Genomic DNA, 21,083 nt, shown 5'->3' with positions numbered 1-21,083 from the left:
ACTGTAAATGGGGGACTTAATTAGTTTTTATTTCCAGGGATGGTTTTCCAACTAGCCTGGTGTTCTTTATCCATGTACTAGTTTTACTACTGGGTTTCTCTTCACTCTTTTATAACCTTGCCTGCACCTAAGAGAGCTTTATATATCTGGCTTGGAGACAAAGCTCATAAACATTAGGTAAGGATAGGTAATGGTGAAGCATCCTTATTGCCCACTGTATACACATTTTAATTAGCAAATCCCAACAATTATTGCCTCATTACCCTAACAACCAAACAGTGTGCCCCATCCTATTTTCATGGTGTGTCATCACGTAAATGTCCTTTGCTTACCACTGTTGTATAAATAACACAGCTCTTCACTAGCTTAGTGTCTTGGAAATTAAGATACTTTTCTTATGTAGTTAAAAAGCTCAGTGACAGACAGCACTTTCCACCTACTCATTCCCAGCAGGGTATATCTGGTTCTCTGAAGGTACATGAGCAGTAATGTTAAACTGAAGGTATTAATAGTTAATTTTAACTTTACAACTTTAAACATGCGGCCTAAATGTCTTCCTGTCAGTCGACATAAGGGGGAGCCTTGAGGTGTGTTAATTAAAAGCTTATATACCTCATCCTGACTCAGTGGTATTGGTCACGAACACAGAAAAGTGTGGCTGATCAAAATACAATAATTTTGATGGGACTGGTTGCGGAAAGCACGTGTTGAACTGGTCAGATTGCAAATTCCTAGGTAATCTTGCCTCTAATCTTTCTTTTTATGGAGGTTGTGTGAACAGAGGCATTCATACTTTTGGGGGCTTCTTAACCACTTCTGATTGGGGCAGAGTTTTTTGTGAAATTTTCCTGGTCTTTCTAAAGAAATTTGGAAATGAAAATTCTGTAGGGTTTTTTTTTCCTAAAATACAAAGATAATGCTTCAAATCTCGTGAAAGTATTTTTTTTTCCCCAAAATGATCTGCTTGATTCAGCCTGGACCATTTCAGCCAATGTGATTTGCTGCTGTCTTCTCTCCAAAGACATTGGCCCATGCTAGGGGCTACTGTCCATTTATGGGGCCCCACTGAATGCTCTTTACTCTCCATCTGTGGAAGGATACTCACAGTCCCCACCTGCAGACCTAACGAACAGATTCACACCGTCCCTCTCCATGTTTACCCAGGTCGTGGTTTAGCCTACATGCTAAAGGAGATATTTCAGTCCTCCAGAGGGATGAGACCAGATTTCCCTCATGTCCTGGTCCTCATGACTGATGGGAGATCCCAGGATGATGTGCTGCCACCAGCCAGAGTAGCCCATGCTTTGGGTAAGAGTTGCCCTGTTGCATTTCCCTGAGGCCTTGGTTCTCCGATGATTTCCAGATAGTTGAGGCTGGTACATTATGTGATGTCTGCACTTCGAGTCGGCTTTCTTCACTCCTTCATCCTTTCTTCTCTCCTTCATCCTTCTTTCTGTCCCTAGCTTAAGTGTCTTGGTTTGCTATAACTCACACATGTTGCTGCAGGTGAGTTCTCGCATGGCTACTGGAGTTACCTAATCCCAGCAGAGGTTATTAACAGGAAGATTGTGATGAAGGGTTTGGAAACTCTGATCTGAGACATTTTTGCTTCCATTGAGTGAGCGATGTGTTTCAGGGATCCGTGTCATTGCTGTGGGTGTCTCAGGAGCTGACCCCGTTGAGCTCAACAGCATCTTGCTACAGCAGAACCTCCAGAACGTTTTCTATGTCACCACATTTGATGACTTCCCCCAAATCCTCCAAGAGCTGATAGAGGTCATTTGTTCTGACCCTCAACCACCCGAGGAGGTGAGCTGCTTCACAACCCTTTGAACATAAGCCAGCTTGCTTGGCCCTGGTCATGCACAAGGGCAATCTTCTTCCTTGAGCAAAGTCATCCTGACCTCATTTACTGTCCAACCCTAGAGATAATGAACAAAATATTCGAAATCAAGGGAGCTGAACTGTTTAAGCCAGAATCAGGCTTTGAAAGTTTTGTTCCATAAGGCTGCTTGAATGTATTATAAATTCATTGCCCCTTTCTAATGCTGATTGATGGGTCATTGGTATGGATGTGAGCTCACCCACAGAGTACCTCAAAGAGTGATGTTTTATGTCTGTTTCAATGAAAAGGTTGGTGATATAAAAATGCAGTGACCTCTTGAAACCTGTTGAAGTCTGGTGTTTGATTTCTGATTCTAAAACCTGGAGGATCACTAATCTAAACTAAACTCCATGCTGCAGGTTGCCAGGCGTGAAGCTGATAAGCAATTGCCATTTGGTGAGACAGAGAGCAAGCTGCAAGTCCCTGATCCATCATCAGCTGAACCGCTTACCCAAAAAGTAGAGGAGTCTTGTGGTCCATGGTGTTTAAAGGTAAGAATTAGTTTGCTGGTGTCTGTCCAGGGGATTATATTTCAAAGAAACGTATTGACCACAGCTCTGATCAGGTCACTTCTCATGCCTGTGTGGTGTGCAGTGGAGTTATATCAGTGTCAAGACCTTTAACTTTGGAAGCCATGTCCATGTTTGAGGAGGTCATCCTAGAAGCTGACATTTCAGCATGGGAAATGCAGCAGCCTCCTGTGCTCCTTCCCAGCGAACCAATGAAATGTAGGCCTTCCATAGATCCTGCTTCATACCTACCAGCCCCATGCAGATGTCCCAGATGTTCTGTGGCTTCTCAGATAGCTCTAGACTCCACACGAGCCACTGAACAGACCACCAAGCTGCCACTGCTTCTTACTTCAGAAATAAAAATGTTGGGAGGCAAATCTACCCATTTCTCCTACCAAGCAGAAGGCCAGAAGAAATGAAGAACAGGAGGACAACTCAAAAGCCCATATGCCCATCTAGTGTGTTTACTGGTGGGCTGTTGCCAGCTAGTCTGAACATTCTATGTTAGCTTCCCTGGGGAAAATGAGAGTCTCCAGAGTAGTTGGTGGACAACTAGTCAGTGTGGTCAGCAATTTTTGGTCATGCTGGAGTTCATAGGCAGGTGTCCACACTGGCAGAATAGCTCAGATGGTGATGCTATGGTAGTCTAAAATTAGGTAAGATGAATGTTGTCCATGAATGATTGAATCACGGTCTTTGTTTAATCTCTGCAAAACTCCTTTCCACAGTTGCTCCCATGGGGGAGAAGAATTGCATTGACATGACCCTGAAGTATTGCAGATGTGTAACCAAGAATATGTAGACTCTCTCTGAGCCAAAAAGCAGATCTTGAACTATAGATGCAACATGGGCCAAGACTTCATGAGGCATCAATACACTCCCTGACTGCATTTTGTCATCACACAACTCTACTCTCTATCCTGTTCTCCCAATTTCAAGACGTAAGCCAGGGACGTGATAGATAACACATGACCTCCAGAAGGCTTTAAATAATCTCAGGATAGTAATAGGTCTCTTGAATGGTCAATCCTGCTTCTTTCTTCTGTTGCATAAGCCAAGGGGCGTGCCAGTCTGAATTTCATGGTCACTTTGGTTTGGGTTTATTTGCCATTCTCGGCAAATAATAATTTCATTATTATTTGCTCTCTTTTCCTTTTCCTTTCAAGAGCTTCAGGGGCTCACCAGCTCATGGAGGCTATGACCCATACAGCTTTATTCCAAAGGGAGAGAAAGGAGAAAGGGTGAGTCCATCAGCATGAACCATCCACTTGCTTCATTACTGTGCAACTAAAGGATTAGAACCAAGGAAGGGATCTAGCAAAAAATCATCTTAAGATCTTTTATGTTGGTGTTTTGATATATCCTGCTCCATGCAGGATGAGAGTAAATGGCCTCAAGTTGCGCCAGGAGAGGTTTAGATTGGAAATTAGGAAAAATTTTTTCTTGGAAAGGGTTGTAAGGCATCGGAACAGGCTGCCCAGTTCGATGGTGAAGTCACCATCCCTGGAGGGGTTTAAAAGATGCATAGAGGAGGTCCTTAGAGACATGGTTTAGTGTTGGGTTAATGGTTGGACTCAATGATCTTGAGGGTCTTTTCCAACCAAAATGATTCTATGATTCTCCACCAGCTTTGAAAATCGGGCTAAAGGGATCTGAGGCATGTGTGTGTGCTGGTAACTGGAGATTCCCTCAAGTGGTACAGAAGGTTGGTGCTGCATGAAGCTCTTTGGGTTTGCAGGTCTGGGGCCATAACCTGCATGCTGTTACTTTCCATCTGTTTAGGGTCTACCTGGGAAGGATGGCGTTCCTGGGCTGCCGGGCAGGCCAGGGCGGACAGGTCCTCCTGGTCCCCCTGGATTCATGGTAAGTATTCGTTTTAACAAACCTTGTCAAATTCCCATGTAAGAAAAAAGGGAACATGTCTCTCAAATCTTTCTCTGTCTCCTGTTTTGCAGGGTCTCCCTGGTATCCAAGGTGATATTGTAAGTATTTTGAATGAAGCAAAGATCATCAATACAGTGGGACCCTAAAGCTTTGCTTTTCAAGCCTTTCAAAGGCCAATTGCATTGAGCTGGATAGGAGAACCAATTGATGCATTTAGTCTTTATGAGAGGCTATTGCTGTCACTGAATAGCTCTGAGTAGGTTTCCTTCTGTTCAGAGATTTGACAAATAATGCAATACAACATGGCCACATTTCTATGCAAGTAACCCTCAGTGAACTAGAGCTGTCCAGAAGGACAAGGGCTATGAACTCTGCCTTCAGTCGTATATATATATGTATATATTCAGGAAGAACCTGGGGCTATTGGTCAACAGCCTGTTGGAGATGAGCCAGCGTGTGCCCAGGTGGCCAAGAGGCCACCAGCATCCTGGCTGGGACCAGCACTGGTGTGGCCAGCAGGCCCAGGGCAGTGACCGTCCCTGTGCTGGGACCTGGGGAGGCCAAACCACCAATCCTGGGGCAGTTCTGGGCCCCTCACGCCAAGAAAGGGCTTGAGGTGCTGGAGCGAGTGGAGAGAAGGGAACGGAGCTGGTGAGGGGCTGGAGCACAAGTGTGATGGAGCGGCTGAGGGACCTGGGAGGTTCAGCTGGAGAACAGGAGCTGAGGGGAGACCTTCTGATCACTGAAAGGAAGTTGGACCCATAAATGACACATATATATTTCTCATCAATATTGAGACCAAAATCTACTTCTAGGAACCATGACGATTTTGAAAGTGAATGAAATTTTATTAGAGACAGGTCTGTAACGTCCCACAATGATGGTTTTGCAGGTGCTTTGCTGTTTAAAGTTTCAGGATTTATTTTTAATTCCAGGGATCTCCTGGCTATCCTGGACCAGCGGGACCAAAAGGAGACAAAGTGAGTTTTGTTCCTGTGTTTCATCGGGCAAAAGCTATTGTATTGCTCTGATCTCTAATTTTTAAGCATTTATATAGTAACCATTGTTGAATGTGAACTCGGGAGCTGTATGTAACCAGCCCTACACTGCTTGGGAGAGGTCCTTCGGCTTTGCTAGGAGGAATCTAACGTCTTTATGGACAAAAGTGCTCAGTCCTTATCACAGGCCCTTGGCACACTTCAGTTGGTTGGTGTTGCTTGGTTAGGTCATTCTGCCTTCCTGAGTTTCCACTAAGAACCAGCCTGTCTGAATACACTTAGGACAGAAAAAGGTAGGACTTCAAGATCAGTTGTGGGCAGATCCCAGGAGCAGCTGTCCTGTCCTTCCCCCATGCCCCAATGCACGTTCCTCTTCCTCCCTTGCATCCACCTGAGCTGTCTGGCTACACATCAGGGAGCAGGTCCTGCTGAAAGCCAACCTCCTTTTTTTTTGCCTAGGGCCACTATTATTTAATAAATTCATCAATGACTTGGATGAGAGAATAGAGTGACTGTCAGCAAGTTTGCTGATGACACCAAGCTGGGAGGAGTGGTGACACTGGAAGCTGTGCTGCCATCAGAGACCTGGACAGGATGGAGAGCTGGGCGGGGAAAAGTTTAATGGAATAGAACAAGGGCAAGTGTAGAGTCTTGAATCTGGGCAGGAACAACCTCAGGTTCCTGTGTAAGTTGGGGAATGACCTGTTAGAGAACAGTGTAGGGGAAAGGGACCTGGGGGTCCTGGGGACAGCAGGGTGACCATGAGCCAGCACTGGGCCCTTGTGGCCAGGAAGCCAATGGGACCTGGGGTGGGTTAGAAGGGGGTGGTCAGTAGGTCAGAGAGGTTCTCCTGCCCCTCTGCTCTGCCCTGGGGAGACCACACCTGGAATCTTGTGTCCAGTTGTGGCCCCTCAGTTCCAGCAGGACAGGGAACCGCTGGAGAGAGTCCAGCGCAGGGCAACAAAGATGCTGAAGGGAGTGGAGCATCTCCCGTGTGAGGAAAGGCTGAGGGAGCTGGGGCTCTGGAGCTGGACAAGAGGACACTGAGGGGTGACCTCATTCATGTTTACAGATATATAAAGGGTGAGTGTCAGGAGGATGGAGCCAGGCTCTTCTCATTGACAACCAATGGTAAGACAAGGGGTAATGGGTTCAAACTGGAACACAAAAGGTTCCACTTAAATTTGAGAAGAAACTTCTTCATGGTGAGGGTGGCAGAGCCTGGCCCAGGCTGCCCAGGGGGGTTGTGGAGTCTCCTTCTGTGCAGATATTCAAAACCCACCTGGACACCTTCCTGTGCAACCTCATCTGGGTGTTCCTTCTCCAGCCAGGGGATTGTACTAGATGATCTTTTGAGGTGCCTTCCAATCCCTGACATTCTGTGATCCTATGATTCTGTGATTATGTTTCTGCCACGCCAGTAAGCAGAGCTCATGTGGTTTCTGGTATCTCTTGCCAAAGAGTTCCTGCAAGCAGGTGGTTTGGGTTTGCAGCATAAGGAGGGGCTGTTTGGTTTTAATGTCACAGTGATAATGAAATCGCCTCTAAATTATGAAAATAACTGATTGCACCTGGGCTTCCTAATGTAGCTAAGCATGTGTTTTCTTCCCTTTGTGTGCAGGGTGAACCAGGCTATGTCCTGGGAGGAGTGGAGGTGATTCCTGGCCAAAATGGTCAGCCTGGCCCCCCCGTGAGTATCATACCCAGGGTGTGGTGGACCTTTCAGCATCTCAAGGGCTGGCAGAGGAGTGAAGGAGTTGGGAGAGAGCCTGTGTCCCTCCTTCTCCTGTTTTTGCTGTTGCAGGGAAAGAAAGGGCAGCCAGGGGTTCCTGGGGTAGCAGGACCACCAGGTTTACCAGGGCCACAGGGGCCACCAGGAATCTCCATCAAGGTGAGCATGGTTGTTTGAAGCATGGTTCTGTGATGTTGTACCACAGAAAGAGGGAACCTGACATAGCTCAGGATCTCTGGATGCTCTGTTCACTCACGGGCCTTGGGAACACACATTTCTTCTCTCTGTCATGGGAACGTCCCATTGAGGCATGAAAGGAGGAACCCTGCAAAACATTCCCATCATCGGGATCCTGCTGTTCAACACAGTGGGAATCAATGATGAGCTTGAAAAGGTGATGGTCAACATGGTCTGACATGGACCAACTAAGACTTTTCCAGCTCCAGGTCATTGGGAAGGTTGTTTGGTGATCCTGGAGTGAAATACGCAGGATCACCTGTGCTGTGCACAGCCAAAACCAGGCTGATGGTTGTCACCAAATATCTGCTTGCACTGAGGGTGGGTCAAAAAGTCTCAGCAGAGATCAAGAGATCTAATCTCCCCTCCTCTACCCTAAGGGAAGGTTGTCATCAGATACTGGTGGTTGAGGTGTCTGGAGCATGACGATTAGCAGACACCTCTGCTAAAGCTCCATCTTCCCTTTGGGATGTGGGGTTTGGTCTCTGGACTTAGCCTGCAGGAGCTTTTTGCTGGGACTAGGTTTAGAGAAGACCCCCTCTCTAAATTACCACTCCATGGTAATTCTCCTTGTCTTTTATGTTTCAGGGTGAACCAGGGAATTCAGGTAACAGGGTAAGTATCTGAGATTGTCTTTCACTTTTGAGCGTGATGAGAAGCCTTTATAAAAATGATTTCTAAGCTGTCTGGTTTCCACACTTAGCAGAGGTCCGTCAAGACCTAAAAGCACTGCTAGGACATGCCTTAAGACTGTCCTGTGCTTTATGCAGGGCCCTCGTGGAAAGAATGGCCTCAAGGGTGACAGAGGAGGTGCGGGAGAGCCGGTGAGTGGTGCACCCATGGTCAGTAGCTAAGGAAGAGCTGCCAACCACAGTAGGAAAGGGCTGTTGGCCTTGGGATGGCATCTGCCACCTGGGGTGACTGTAGAGGGACAATGTCTACTGCCAGTTTTCATCAGTTGCCTCTTTGCGATGCTTCACTCCGCTGATGAGTGCTGGCAGGTTAAGCAGGGCAAATTAAGCGTTTTTCACTTTGTCAGCCTCATCCTGTTGACCCGTCACTCAGGAATTGCCAAAAGGGAAATGCTAGAAACCCAATAAAGGCATGAGATAACAGCCTTTTGTTGTGCCAAAAGCAAGGACAAGATCTTCCTTGTGGCACAGCTGTGAGAAGTGCATCCATCACTGTGCTCACCATGATCATCAACTGTGTGGTGTAGTCAATCATGTTGGCAGATGATAACAAATGCCGCCTGATAAAGGCTGCTCCACAGCAACAGTGATTCACCCTTGAGCCCCCACTGTCTCCACCACCCACAGAGCAGCTGATTATAACCCTGCTCCTTCCTACATCCCACTCCCTGGTCTGAGCAGGACAGAGAAGAACTGGGGCAGGTCCAGAGGGTGGCAAGAAGGTGGACCAAAGGTGTGGGACAGCAAATGGACTGAGCTGGCAGCAGATTCAAGACAAACATCAGGTGGTGCTTCTTTGCAGAAATCCCACAAGGATGCTTTGGGTGTAGGAAGCTTGAGTTCAAGGGGAGATAAGTGAAGGAAAAAGGCCCATGGAGGACTACTAGGAATAAAAGAAACCACGTTTGTCTTGGGAAGTCCCTGCATTACAAATAACTCAAACCTGAAAGATTACTCAGGGACTACATGTATGTCCTGTTCTTGCATCCTTCCCAAGGTGTATATTACTGCCTGTCATCATATATGGTAGCTTTTTTTGTTACCTTTGCCATATTGTGGAGCTGTATTCCATAGACCAACCATTTCCACATGTCAGTCTTCACCATTTCTCCATCAGCAGCATTCCTGTGGTCACACTTACAGCAACAAAGCCATAAAGAGCCACTGGAGAAGGCAGCTGCTGCCAAATCACCATGGGTACCCAGCCTCTGTCTTCCTATGTCACAAGCAAACACATCTTTATTTTCCTTTACCAAGTAAAGCCTGTGATCCAGAGCTTATTTGTGGGGGAAAGAGAGGAAATTTGGGAATACATAAACATCTCTAGAAATCCTCAGTGGCAAAGGAACCAGGCACATCAGTCTGTACATTTCTCTGCTTGTGTTTCTGCAGAATTAAATAATAAACCTTTTCTTTAGCATGATTGGTAACAAAGAGTTTAGAATGAAAATATTTGATAAAGTATCCTCCTTTTCAGGGGAAACCTGGCCTGCCGGGCCCTGTAGGGCTGGATGGTGCCCCCGGACTGCCTGGACCAAGGGGAGAAAAGGTCATTATTTGTTTCAGATGCTTGCAGGATCCATCAGCCCAAGGGGGATGATTATTATATGACTCTATAGTAACTATATATCATAACATGCATGCAATTTAATATTAGGCAGTAGGTATAAGGTATATATAATAATATGTTTGATTATACAAGATATATTATAGATAAAACACAGGTAATTAATATGCAATGTATGAGTGCATGGACTATGTAAAACATATGCTATATGCTAGATATATGACATGTATGTAAAAATACATATATTTTTTAAATTTGCTTTCCGTCTACTTTCATAATGTCCAGTGGAGATAACATGCTCAGCAGGCTCTTCTGCAGTATGTGAACCTCCAGTCTCATCCTGTTCTGCCAGTGGAGCCTTGTTTTGACTAAAGCATCTTGTTTTCCAGGGTAACAAAGGGCAAGGTGGTGTTAAAGGGGAAAAGGTGAGAGTGGCTGGCACTGGAGTGCTGAGTAGGAGGGGAAGAAGCACTGGGTCTGGTTTTGGGCTCAAAACAAAGCAGTTGAGGTGGTTATCTGTTTGGAGATCAAGAGGAAGGGAATTTGAAGTCCCCTCACCCAAAGGCTTCTCCTCGTCAGATGTAACTGGACCTTGTAGCTACAAGCTACGTAATCACAAGGTTTGGGAGCTCACTGCTGCTGGAAGAGCTCTCGTGCATGGGGTAGACCTTGCACCAATGGTAAATCCCCAGACACCGACAAACAAACCTTCAATATTCTTTACCAGTCCATACTGAGTATTCACAGGTTGGTTTTATTGAGCCGTGCTTCAGGTTTGCTGTTTTTACAGCTCCCCCAGCTGCGCTTGTTCCGCACATACGTTTGATTGTAACCTCAAAAGTCAAAAGAAATGGCAGCATTTTTTCCTAAGAGTAGCTAGAGTCATGAAAAGTGGAAATAGACTGTTAGTCTTCCTCCAGCCAGTGGATCTTGCAGGAGCAAGGCCCTGCAAGCACAGCGGGTACATTTACGCACAGGTTCCACCTCTGAGCAGAGTCCTGAGGCTGGCTTAGGCAAAACACTGACCTGGTCTAGTAGGTCCCATGCTCTCACAGCTGTCTTCATACCTTTTCTTGCTTGCAAAGGCCCATCTTCAATAGGTTTGACCTGGGATGAGAGCTTGCTGCTCTGTGCTTGGTCTCCTGGTAGATGGCAACCAGGTGTGCTGGAGATGGGCATGGGGATTTCCATCTCTCACCCAAAAGCCCTCATAGCTGTCTGAAAGAGCTGTATTGTAGTTAGTGAAAAATTGAGATGAAGAAGCTTCTTCCTTTGCTTCCTCTGGCTGGGATCTTCTCTACTACAGCACAGACAAAAAGCTCCAAATCTGTTTTCAATCCAGTGGAAATTCTCTTTTGATGTCTTACAGGGACTCCCAGGACCTCCAGGGCAGAAGGGAAACCAAGTAAGTCAAACAGTAAGAGAACAACATGTTTGGCTAGCTCAGGTGAAGGTGTCCTGACTTTCCCCGGCTTGTTCCATGTGTACGACTCTTATAAGCACAGTTGAGTGTGTTTGTTGGGGGGGTTATGCGGAGATGAAGCCCCCAGGGATGCACTTGAGCTCAGTGTCTCCTCTCCATCTTGTGCTTCTGAAATGAGTTTTGAGATGATTTAAGGAATGGATGGGAAGAGCAATAAGAAGAAGTTTTTCATTGTTCATTTTATGTCCTCTTGCCTTGCCAGGGGAACCCAGGATTCCCAGGTGCTCCAGCTATGGGGGTAACTATGAGTGTATTATAGTCCTTCTCATGCCGTAGCTATGAGGTACCACCACCAGTGCTGCCAATAGACCAAGGACCAAGAGAGATGTGTACCACTAAACTGCAGGAAGGATTAATGGACCTTTTCCTTGACCCTCCAGACAACTATGTCCTCTGCTTCCTTGCTCCACTTCTTATATTCCCAGCCCAGCACCACAGTTGTCCACTGGCTCCTCAAAGGAGCTTCAGTGCTGTGCAGGAAACATCAGGCTAAAGCCTTCCCACCACTGAAGCCCTGTGCTCCAGGCCTGTCCTCCACTCAAGCTCCCCATTCCCAATGGGGCTGTGCTGGTCCCTGCTGAAGAGGAGCTGCTGATGGGTCTCCTTTGCCTCATTCCTATGTGGAAATAGGGCTCCTACAGCCTCCTCTTCGTGTTCTTCCAAATGCTAGGGCAGCTTTAAGGAGAAACCTTGGTGGTGGCCATTTCTGTGTACCCCACAGCATTTCTTCAAGGGCTGTGGGGGCAGCCGGATGTTGCATTAAGGACTGAGACTCACTGGTGGTTCAGTTCCATCCCTGGAGCTAAAACTTGCTGAAGCTGATGGGATTCCTTCACAAGTTTTACTGGGTTTGGGGTTTGGCTTGTAGCCCTTTCTGGTGTTTTATGACCCGGTGCAGGTGATGAGTTTCCTATCCCATAACAAGGCTGAGATTCTCTTGCTTTGGAAAAGGTGACATGAATAGAAGCTCCTTTGAAAGGGAGATCTTTTTCCCCCAAATAATAATTTTTGTGATTTCTTTTTATCCTCAGGTTTTGGGACCTCCAGGCAAGAAGGGCATCAGGGTAAGTCCATTAAATAGCACTGCTTGAAACTTAGATGAGAACTTGGCCTGAAAATGTGAGAGTTGGAGCATATTTCACCATTTGAAATCATATCTCCCCTGTGATTGACTGGAGGGGTTGGAAAAGTAGCAGTAGTCTTGCCCTGCTGATATTTCTTTTGGTTTTATTAGCATTTTATGCCTGTCATTGTCTTTCTAGCCCCAGTCCATGGGGAAATTTGGAGTTTCTATGTGCTAGTGTTAGAAGGTAGAGATCACCAAAGCACAGATACAGCCAATGCACCAAAGGTACTTGCCATCCAAGAGACGCATTGATGTGTAATCGAAGCACAGCTGAGACTAAAAGGGACTTTTGGAGGTCTCTAGTCCCACCCCCTTCTTAAAACAGATCCAACATCAAAGCTGGGTCAGGTTGCTCAAGACCTTTTGTGCTTAACATCTCCACAGATGGAGATTCCCCACTTCTCTGGGTCCCTGACCCAGTATTTGTCATCCCTGGGACTGAAGGAAGTTGAGTTTCTCAAACCAGGGAGATTTCTGAGACAGATCTGTGCCCTGACTATGTCGTCCATATTGTACATCTGCTTTATAGGCAGGTGGATATAGTTCACTCTCACACAGCCCTCATGGTGGAACGTGGTCTGGAATATCTTATTTTTTAAAATTCTTGATAGTTTATTGCCAGCCTGCAGAGATTATCTCCCTTATTTACTTACTTATCTCCCTTATTTACTACTTCTTTTGGCTTTTTGACTGCTAGCATTCATGAAATACCCTACAGTGCTTCATATGTCCCTCACCCTTTAGAGACAATGAAGTTTGTCCTTTTCACTGGGCTTGGATGTTGGAGCCAACACCCTTCCTTGGTCTTACTGTCCAGAGAGCTTAAAACTAATTAGCAAAAACTTCTCACTTCTTTTGAGCTGACTGCCTGTAAACAGTGACCTGGGACCTGAATTTTATCCTGCTTATACCACTATGAATGCACACATGGTGCTTTACATTATACAAGTTGCATCATTGGAGAGGTTGGAACTACTGTGATGGGTTTTGTATGGCAGAAGACCAGGTACCGCAGAGAAAGCTGAAGTGTAAGCCTAGTGATGGATGCATGGGTGGATTTTGCAAGGGAATGTTTTTCATGGTGTATTAAAAGTACAAAATGCAGCTCTAGAGAGCCACATGAACAGGGCTTGTTTTCCTGCATGATATTAGTTCTGAGAATGTCTTTATTCACAGGGAGATATTGGACCAACAGGGCCCCTGGGACCGCAAGGAGACAAAGGAGTACAAGGAGACAAAGGGGAGAAGGTAATGCACGTGCTTTCTTGGCACATCCTTTATGGGTAGAAGGGTTTGTTTTGTTTGTATCCACAAAGGAAGCTCTGAGGTAGGGTGGAATTCCTCATGCTAACAAGGAGCACCCACGTACTGTACACCAAGGGGAGACTTGTCACAGTGAGAAGTCAAAACCTCCTTGAAAGGAGGTCAGTGAGAGATGTAGAGTCACTGATTCTCAGCTCATCCGGCTGCCCGTGGTTGATGAAAATCCCTAAGATCTGCTCTGTCTCAACATGAGGAAGCAGTTTGTTACACTGAGAGTGGTGAGAGCCTGGCCCAAGTTGCCCAAAGAGGTGATAGATGACCCATCCCTGGAGACATCCCAGGCCAGGCTGGACGGGGCTCTGAGCAACCTGAGCTGGTGAAGATGTCCCTGCTCATGGCAGGGGGGGCACTGGATGAGCTTGGAATGTCCCTTCCAACCCAAACTATTCTATGATTCTGTGTTCTCAAGAGTGAGATAATGAGTGGAGCAGGGTCGTGCCACCACAGCTGGTGCCTGGCAGTGGAAGAATTGTGGCCAGGATCTGTGAGGTTGGGATGGGGAAACAGAAGGCGCATCATGGGTTCCCCAAATAACACTATAGTGGAAGCTATCTCTCCACAATAGCATCTCTCAGAAGTGACAACGAGTGTTGTTAGGAGAGGAGAAGGACCATGTGGCAGCCATGAAGGACAAACTGGGAGGTAGTACCAGCACCAGGTTTAGCCCTAGCTGTGTCTCTGTAGAGTTGCAGAGAGGAAAATCTCCACAGGTGTCACACTGAGACACGCATCATCATTGATTTTTGCAGGGAAGTCCAGGTTTCGGCATTCCTGGTCAACCTGGGCTAAAGGGAGACCCAGGCGATAGGGTGAGTGGGGCAATCTGCTGGGTGTGGAAAGGGGAGGGCTAAGGAGACAAATCAGGAGGTTCAGAGACAAAATCTTTCTGTCACCTCTATGCATGTGAGTTTGTTGGCCTTCAGCCCTTAGGAAATTAATCCTGGGGTGGTGGCAAGGAGCAGGGCTGTCACCCAGCGGTTAAAGATCCCATGGTGGTCTTGAGTGATGGGGTAGTTAGGACTGTCTTCCACACTCACGTGCAAAGGCGTTGGGCTCCTCCAAAATGCAGAGAGAAGATCACTCATGAGTCTGGAGAAAACACAGATGGTCAATGCTCAACTGGTAATTCTCCAAACAGCAAAGCCAAAGAAGCCCCGTTTCAAATAGCTTTGTGACCTGAATGTGGGCTTGACCTTCATCTTCCCGACTTATATGTCTCAGAAGGTGCAAGCTTCTGGTAGTTCCCACATGAGTTCACTGATTTCTAGTAAGGGTTGGGTTGATGCCTTGGTGTTCCATCCCTTGGGGATATTAAAAGTCCCTTTCATTTTAAACCAGCAAAAGCTTGCAAAACCCAACAACTCGGGATTGGACTAGATGATCTTTTGAGGTCACTTCCAATCCCTAACATTCTGTGACTCTGTGAACTTCAAGGTTCCTACCCTTCTGTTCAAAGCTAGTCACCAAATTGTTGGTGGCTTCAGAAGTGCGGAAGCTGGATGCATCTAGACACTGTGTGCTCTTCTCTTAGGACACAATCTGTTTTGCCCTTCTCTGCACTTTTCTACACTGTTTCAATCTAAGAGCAGCTTTTCAGCACTGAGTCTGGGTTTTACACCCTTTAGCTACAACAGAGGACCCTCACCTGAAATTATTCTATGCGTATCATTCTTGCCATGCGACTAATGGTCTTTATTTCTGCAGGGAAATGTAGGTTTGTCTGGCAAACCAGGTCAAAAGGTGAGTCTATGCAGTGATTGCAACGCATAAAGCAATGTCTCACAACTGGTTTCTGTGTTACCCAAAGCACCTTGAGTCAGTGGAGTTCTACCTTTGCCATGGGGCTTAGTGTCAAAACATAGGGAGTGTTCAAAAGCTGACAGGTCTGAACAAATTCTGCTTTACTGGAGTCTCTGTATGACACACAGAGCCCTGCATAGGATAAATAAATGCTTTTGCATCTTTAATGAGGCTTTAAAAATATCTGTAAATCCTGGCTTGTAGCAAAGGTTCAAAACTGGTCAAGAGAGGTCTGGAAAACACCTCAAACGTGGTGTTCGTTCAGTGAATCTGTCTTGCTGTGTACATTGCTCAGTGTCGCTCCTCAGGCTTGGCTGAAGGAGCATATGGATTTGGGAATTGTTACAGCACAATACAGAGCCCAGTGAATGGAATATTTAGGCTGGGTAAACTTCATGGGCATGGAGAAATTGGTTGTCAAAAGAGATAAATGAGATGCATCCAAGGCAGAGTGTGTTAACAAGACGTGTTAATGCAGTTGCAAAGTGGAGAAGGCAGCAAAAGGTATTTTGGTTTGGGAGAAGGCATGGTAAGGTGGTTGAGTGATGAGGAAGGTCTCTGTTGTACAAACCCCAACCAGAGCAGATGCGTAAGTGCCCACGCATGAGAGCTCAACTGATTTCACATGGGAACAGGCGTTAAAACATGGAGGGAAAACTGACGCTGTGTCCACACCCCTCTCTCAAGACCGGACCCATGTCCTGGGTCTCCACTAATGGGCCACCATATTTGAATTGCAAAGCTTCATCAGAAGAGTCTGTCCTGCAGTGTCTGACAAGGCTGATGGTGGAGTCTGGTTGGACTACATTAGAGATGGATGGACTACAGTAGAGACGAATGCTCTCCAGCCTTGCCTGCTGAGCTAATACTATAAGCACAGCCCTTCCTAGAGCAGGGTAGATGCTCTGAGCCCAAGCTTCAGCCAGGAAGCAATTGCATGGCTATGGGGCCTGTAACACTGTCTGAATATGCCCCGCAGTGTCTAAAATTTGAGGACTATGAAATGCAAAAGAGGAATGTAACAACGGACTTGTTTTCTTTAGGGGGAGATAGGTCTGAAGGGAGAGAAAGGTGAACCAGGATTCCCTGGGAAACCAGGCGAGACCGGACTAAGAGGTAAAGATGTAAGTAGAAGCTAACGATCCAGTCAGATGGTCATGCTGGACATCTCGGTGCACCACTCTGTACCAAGATAACAACTCCAGGTTATGCCCTTGCAACAACAAGTGGTCAACAGACCAGGCTGCACAAATTACCTTTAATTAGGCGTGATGGTTTGCTCATTAAGGGATATATATCACAAAAATGATCTGAGGGCTGGAACAGCTCTGCTGGGAGGACAGGCTGAGAGAGTTGGGGTGTTCAGCTGGAGAAGAGAAGCTCCAGGGAGACCTTATTGCGGCCTTTCTGTACTTAAAAGAGGCTGATAAGAAAGACGGGAACAGGCTTTTTGGCAGAGCCTGTTGCAACAGGACAAGGGGTGATGATATTAACTAAAGGAATGGAGATTCAGACTAGATATGATGAAGAAATATTTACAATGAGGGTGGTAAAACACTGGCCCAGGTTGCCCAGACCTGAACCCTGCTCATTTTATTTCCAGTTTACTTGTCCTTAGGTTAGACAAATCTATGAAGAACCTTCTTCATCTTGCCCTTGGCTTTTCTTTCTGTTATTTTAGCTTTGATTTTATCTTCCAAAGCTAAAGGCTGAAAAAGAAAGGACAAAAAAGGTTTTAGAAGTTCCTTCTCCTCTCTTTTAGGGAGAAGCTGGTGTCCCTGGAGAACCAGGAGAGAGAGGAATCAGGGTAATAATTGTTATTATTATAATTTTCTGCCCAGGTGAGTGATGGGGCATCAAGGGAGGCTGCTCTGCTGCTGCCCAGGCATCCCTGATTGGTGCACAAGGGGAGAACTTCCTTCTCCAGCCCAACGAGAAATGTCCATGCGCAAATATTTATTTTCTGAATGAAAAACAGTAGAGGGGTAGCATTTCTCTTGTTTATGTGCTCAAAAATAATTTCTGATTGCTTCTCTGAATCCTTTCTTACAGGGTCCACCTGGACTCCCAGGACGACCTGGAGAGCAGGGGATAAAAGGCGACACAGGACAACCTGGGAAAGATGTAAGGCAATCCCTAAAGGAGCAGTTGAGAGAGGGAGGACTTGAGAGAATGCAATGCCAAAGGAAAAAACAGATTATTTTCGGTCTTGCAGTCTATGAGGCATGGGAAGCTCCCTCTCTCTTTTCTGGGTAGGGGGTCTCCTCTTCAAAACAGACAATTAGAGCTGTTTCTTGCTTCTTTTTTATTAGCTAGAGCACAAGTTAAATAGCAGAACTGTGCACTGGGCATTTCTGAGTGTGCAGAACCTTCCCCAGCTCCACACTGCTTGAAATAAAACATTTATCACTGTCTCAGTCTGATGAGGAAGGGAAATTATGCGCTTATGTTCTGCCTGTTCTCCCTCCAATAGCTTTATTATTAAATAACAGAGAACTCCTCCACAGGAGAGATGTTGAAATCCAGATTTCATTAGCTCAGCTGCTTGAAGATGGGTTTGTTAGTCCATCAGATGCTGAGCTGGCAAGAAGTGGGGAGTCTGCTGAGCCCCCCCTCCCCTGCCATGGCTTGTTCTCATCCTCCCTCTCTCTCCCCCTCCTAGGGAATCACTGGAGAGAAGGGAAACAAGGGCGAATCTGTAGGTTTGCACATTCCCCTCTATAACCTTGCATGAGAGAGAGGCTGTTTGGGGACTAAAATGTTAAATTGCACCACTAATTATTTTCTGGGGGTTGGGGTGTGGTGGTGTTGTATCTTCATAGGGTGAGCCTGGGCTACCTGGGACTCCTGGAAGCCTTGTGAGTAATGCATAATTCTGTTGTTTTACATATTTTTGGGGGGAGGAAGGGGTATATTGAGATCTTTCATGAATCCATGGTGCTATGGAGGACACACCACCAGAACATATTGCTTGCAACAGTGCATTTCCCTCCTAACCTTATCAAAGGTGCAAAGCAGTGCAGCAGATATATGCATGAATCCCACCCCAGATGGCTTGTTACTGATGATGCAAAGAGATTGTGGCACAGAAAAGACTAAAAGCTATCTATGAACCCATCTGATACTTTTAATCAAGTACCTGTTGTGTAGTCAAGGCACCTGGGCTCTTTCTATAGTCAAGACAGACAGATGGATGCCTTCTAGGAAAGGTACTTAGATGGGGTGACTGATGCTCAGGACTCCTCTGTGCCTTTGTATGGAGTTTTCCTTTGGCTAAGAGGCCTAACATTAAGTTGGGACAGATGAAAAGCAAGCAACTCAACCCAGGTTCATCAAAAATAAGGCTGAAATAGGTTTTGAAAGGCCATTGAGGTCATCAGGAAGGTGTTCTGGTGCATTAATGTGCAAGGAGGCATTTTTTCACCCCATTGGCTTCAGTGGAGGTAAAGCCACTCCAGTGTGAAACAAGACTACTGGCAGCTACAGCCTCTTGTGAGAGCTGTGATAGAATTTATCTTCCATCCCTAGGGATGGGGCATCGGCAGGATCTGAGTAAGAGGCTCCTTCAAAGTGGGCAAAATGCTACTGACCACCTTCAGCAGTATTATTCCTGTACAAAACAGTGGTTTCTACCAACTTTGGAACTCAAAAGAAGCCAGGAGCAAGGAGTCATTGCCTTCTGGTGATGGATGCTTCTCTCCATATATCTCAGCTCCCTGTCAGTTTGTGTCCAAACTCTCTACAACTATGTGAAAGGAGGTTGGAACATGGAGGGTGCTGGTCTCTTCTCACAACTAGCAAGAGATAGGATGAGACGAAATGACTTCACGTTGTGCCAGGGGAGGTTGAGGTTGGATGTTGGGAACAATTTCTTCACTGCAAGGGCTGTTGGGCATTGGAACAGGCTGCCCAGGGCAGTGGTAGAGTCACCATCCCTCGAGGAGTTGAAAAGTCGCATAGATGAGGTTCTTAGGGTCATGGTTTAGTGACAGTGTTGAGCTAATGGTTGGACTCAATGATCTTGAGGGTCTCTTCCAACCAAGATGACTCTACGATTCTCTGTGAGGTTTATATCTCTGATTCTATGGCATGTTTAGGTTTAAGTTGCTGACTCTGTGCTGATGGATAAGGGCTGACAGGGATAAAAGACACGTGGAGGTGAGAGCTTCTATCAAAGACACCATAATTCACTTTTTGAGCAAGGTTTCTTCCATTTTTTTGCAGATGTCTTCTCTGGAGAACACCATCACCTTGAAAGGTGACAAGGTACGATCTCCTTCTTGCTGGTGAAGATGTGTGTTGAAGCTGAATATGTGATTATTTAAGCAGCATGTTTCAAGTGAAGAGCAGAGCTGCTCCAAATATAACTTAATTATGTTGAATCCATGAGATAGTTACAAGAAAAGGCTGGTTGGTCAGTGTGGGAAAGATGTTGTTAGTCTGGGGCCAGTGTGTGAGAAATAATACAATGCATGATGAAACCAGCAACTCCATTGGGAATTTTAGAAGGGATGAAGAACTAACATGTTCCTGCTGGCTTACAGGGGGATCGTGGAAAGGATGGTTTGAAAGGCGAAAGAGGTCCTCCAGGCCCAAAGGTATGTCCCGAATATGTAGAGGAATCTTTGTGTTGGTGTCATTGTGTTGGGCTGGCCAGAGGAGCAGATCACCCATCTCAGATTTCTTCTGACCCTCCAAAAGATTGGATTTTCAAAGCAGTTTCTAAGCTGGGCTCGTAAACTTGTGGTCACAGTGATGTTATAGTCCTAGAACTTAATTAAGCAGATGCATGACATTTAAGGAGGAAGATGTGCAGGAGCCAGATGGAATAAATTTCTAAAGGGTTCAGGAATGTGTCCTCCCTTTTCCCTTTGCACGATGAAAAGAACATCAGAAAGTGATGGAAGGAGAAAAGATTTCTGATCCCACACACATCTAGAGATTTTTCGAGGTGGGACCAGCTCCTTGACTTAATGGAGAGGAAAACACTGAAGAAAGCAGCATCAGTGGGTACAGGTGGATCTCCTGTTTGGTACAAGATCCAGGTCTTTGCAAAGGCAAGGACTCATTCAGGTGACATGCATGGGCTGTGCCCATGTACCCCCTTCAGCTAGTGGTTCCTTTGCCCTGGCACACCTTGGCATGGAGGTACAGCAGCCTCAGGGCCTTCCTGGCACCCTTCATTCCACCGGAATCTGTCTATACAGAAACCAGATTTCAGTGAAATGAAGCCTGTCAGAGAGGCAGGTCATCCCCCACCTCAGCACATGTTTTTCGCCCTACCACTGGACTTCCCAAGCCATTGTGGCTCATCCATCATTTCATCCACAATGGTGACCCAGGATCACTGGCCTGGAGAGCCACATCATGCTGGGCAAGAAGAGACAGATAGCCTGTCCATGGGACTTGCTGTTGGGAGTCCAACCCATTGGACATATTTGACCAGGACTGTGTGTGGCCGTATGGAGGACCACCAGGACCACAGCCACCTCCAGAAGGGACCACCACTCATGGGGGCACCTTGACCATCCTCTTCCTTGCTGCTACCTCTGCACAGCCGCCACAGCATTGGTGGCACTGAGGAGCCCTCAGAAACCTTTTCTTCTTTATACAATGTACACTGCCAAGAAATGGAGAGGGGGATGGTGCAAAGCTCTGGTCCAAATATCACTTTGATGATGGTCATGTCTGGCTCTGGTCCAGGCCTGTCCTATAAAATGAAGCCAGCAACTGTATCCGATGGTAGAGGGAAGGAGTCTGTTGAGCAGGGTGGGATTCACCCCCAATATCTGAGCTGATGGGCATTTATCTGGGGTCTCTTGGTGGGCTGGTAGCAGATTTAAG

At 46.4% G+C, this 21,083-nt stretch overlaps 1 protein-coding gene across 1 annotated transcript in view; it reads left to right on the top strand.

The window, feature by feature from the left end:
- LOC308050004 (uncharacterized protein) overlaps positions 1 to 21,083 on the top strand; it is a gene marked incomplete at both ends in the record, with an annotated part of 103,844 nt that overhangs the window by 25,797 nt on the left and 56,964 nt on the right. Inside the window, 24 exon segments of the mRNA XM_080359912.1 lie at positions 1,165 to 1,308; positions 1,637 to 1,809; positions 2,245 to 2,376; positions 3,564 to 3,638; positions 4,180 to 4,260; positions 4,353 to 4,379; positions 5,217 to 5,261; positions 6,901 to 6,969; positions 7,084 to 7,170; positions 7,837 to 7,863; positions 8,019 to 8,072; positions 9,418 to 9,489; positions 10,877 to 10,912; positions 12,022 to 12,054; positions 13,293 to 13,364; positions 14,189 to 14,248; positions 15,144 to 15,179; positions 16,283 to 16,363; positions 17,002 to 17,046; positions 17,292 to 17,363; positions 17,902 to 17,937; positions 18,062 to 18,097; positions 19,464 to 19,505; positions 19,784 to 19,837. Of these exon segments, the coding sequence (XP_080216038.1) occupies positions 1,165 to 1,308; positions 1,637 to 1,809; positions 2,245 to 2,376; positions 3,564 to 3,638; positions 4,180 to 4,260; positions 4,353 to 4,379; positions 5,217 to 5,261; positions 6,901 to 6,969; positions 7,084 to 7,170; positions 7,837 to 7,863; positions 8,019 to 8,072; positions 9,418 to 9,489; positions 10,877 to 10,912; positions 12,022 to 12,054; positions 13,293 to 13,364; positions 14,189 to 14,248; positions 15,144 to 15,179; positions 16,283 to 16,363; positions 17,002 to 17,046; positions 17,292 to 17,363; positions 17,902 to 17,937; positions 18,062 to 18,097; positions 19,464 to 19,505; positions 19,784 to 19,837 (1,589 nt within the window).

This window comes from Nesoenas mayeri, assembly GCF_963082525.1.
Source record: "Nesoenas mayeri genome assembly, chromosome: 1".
Lineage (NCBI taxonomy): Eukaryota > Metazoa > Chordata > Aves > Columbiformes > Columbidae > Nesoenas > Nesoenas mayeri.
The sequence above is the reverse complement of the archived record's forward strand: the minus strand, read 5'-3'. Positions and strand labels throughout refer to the sequence as shown.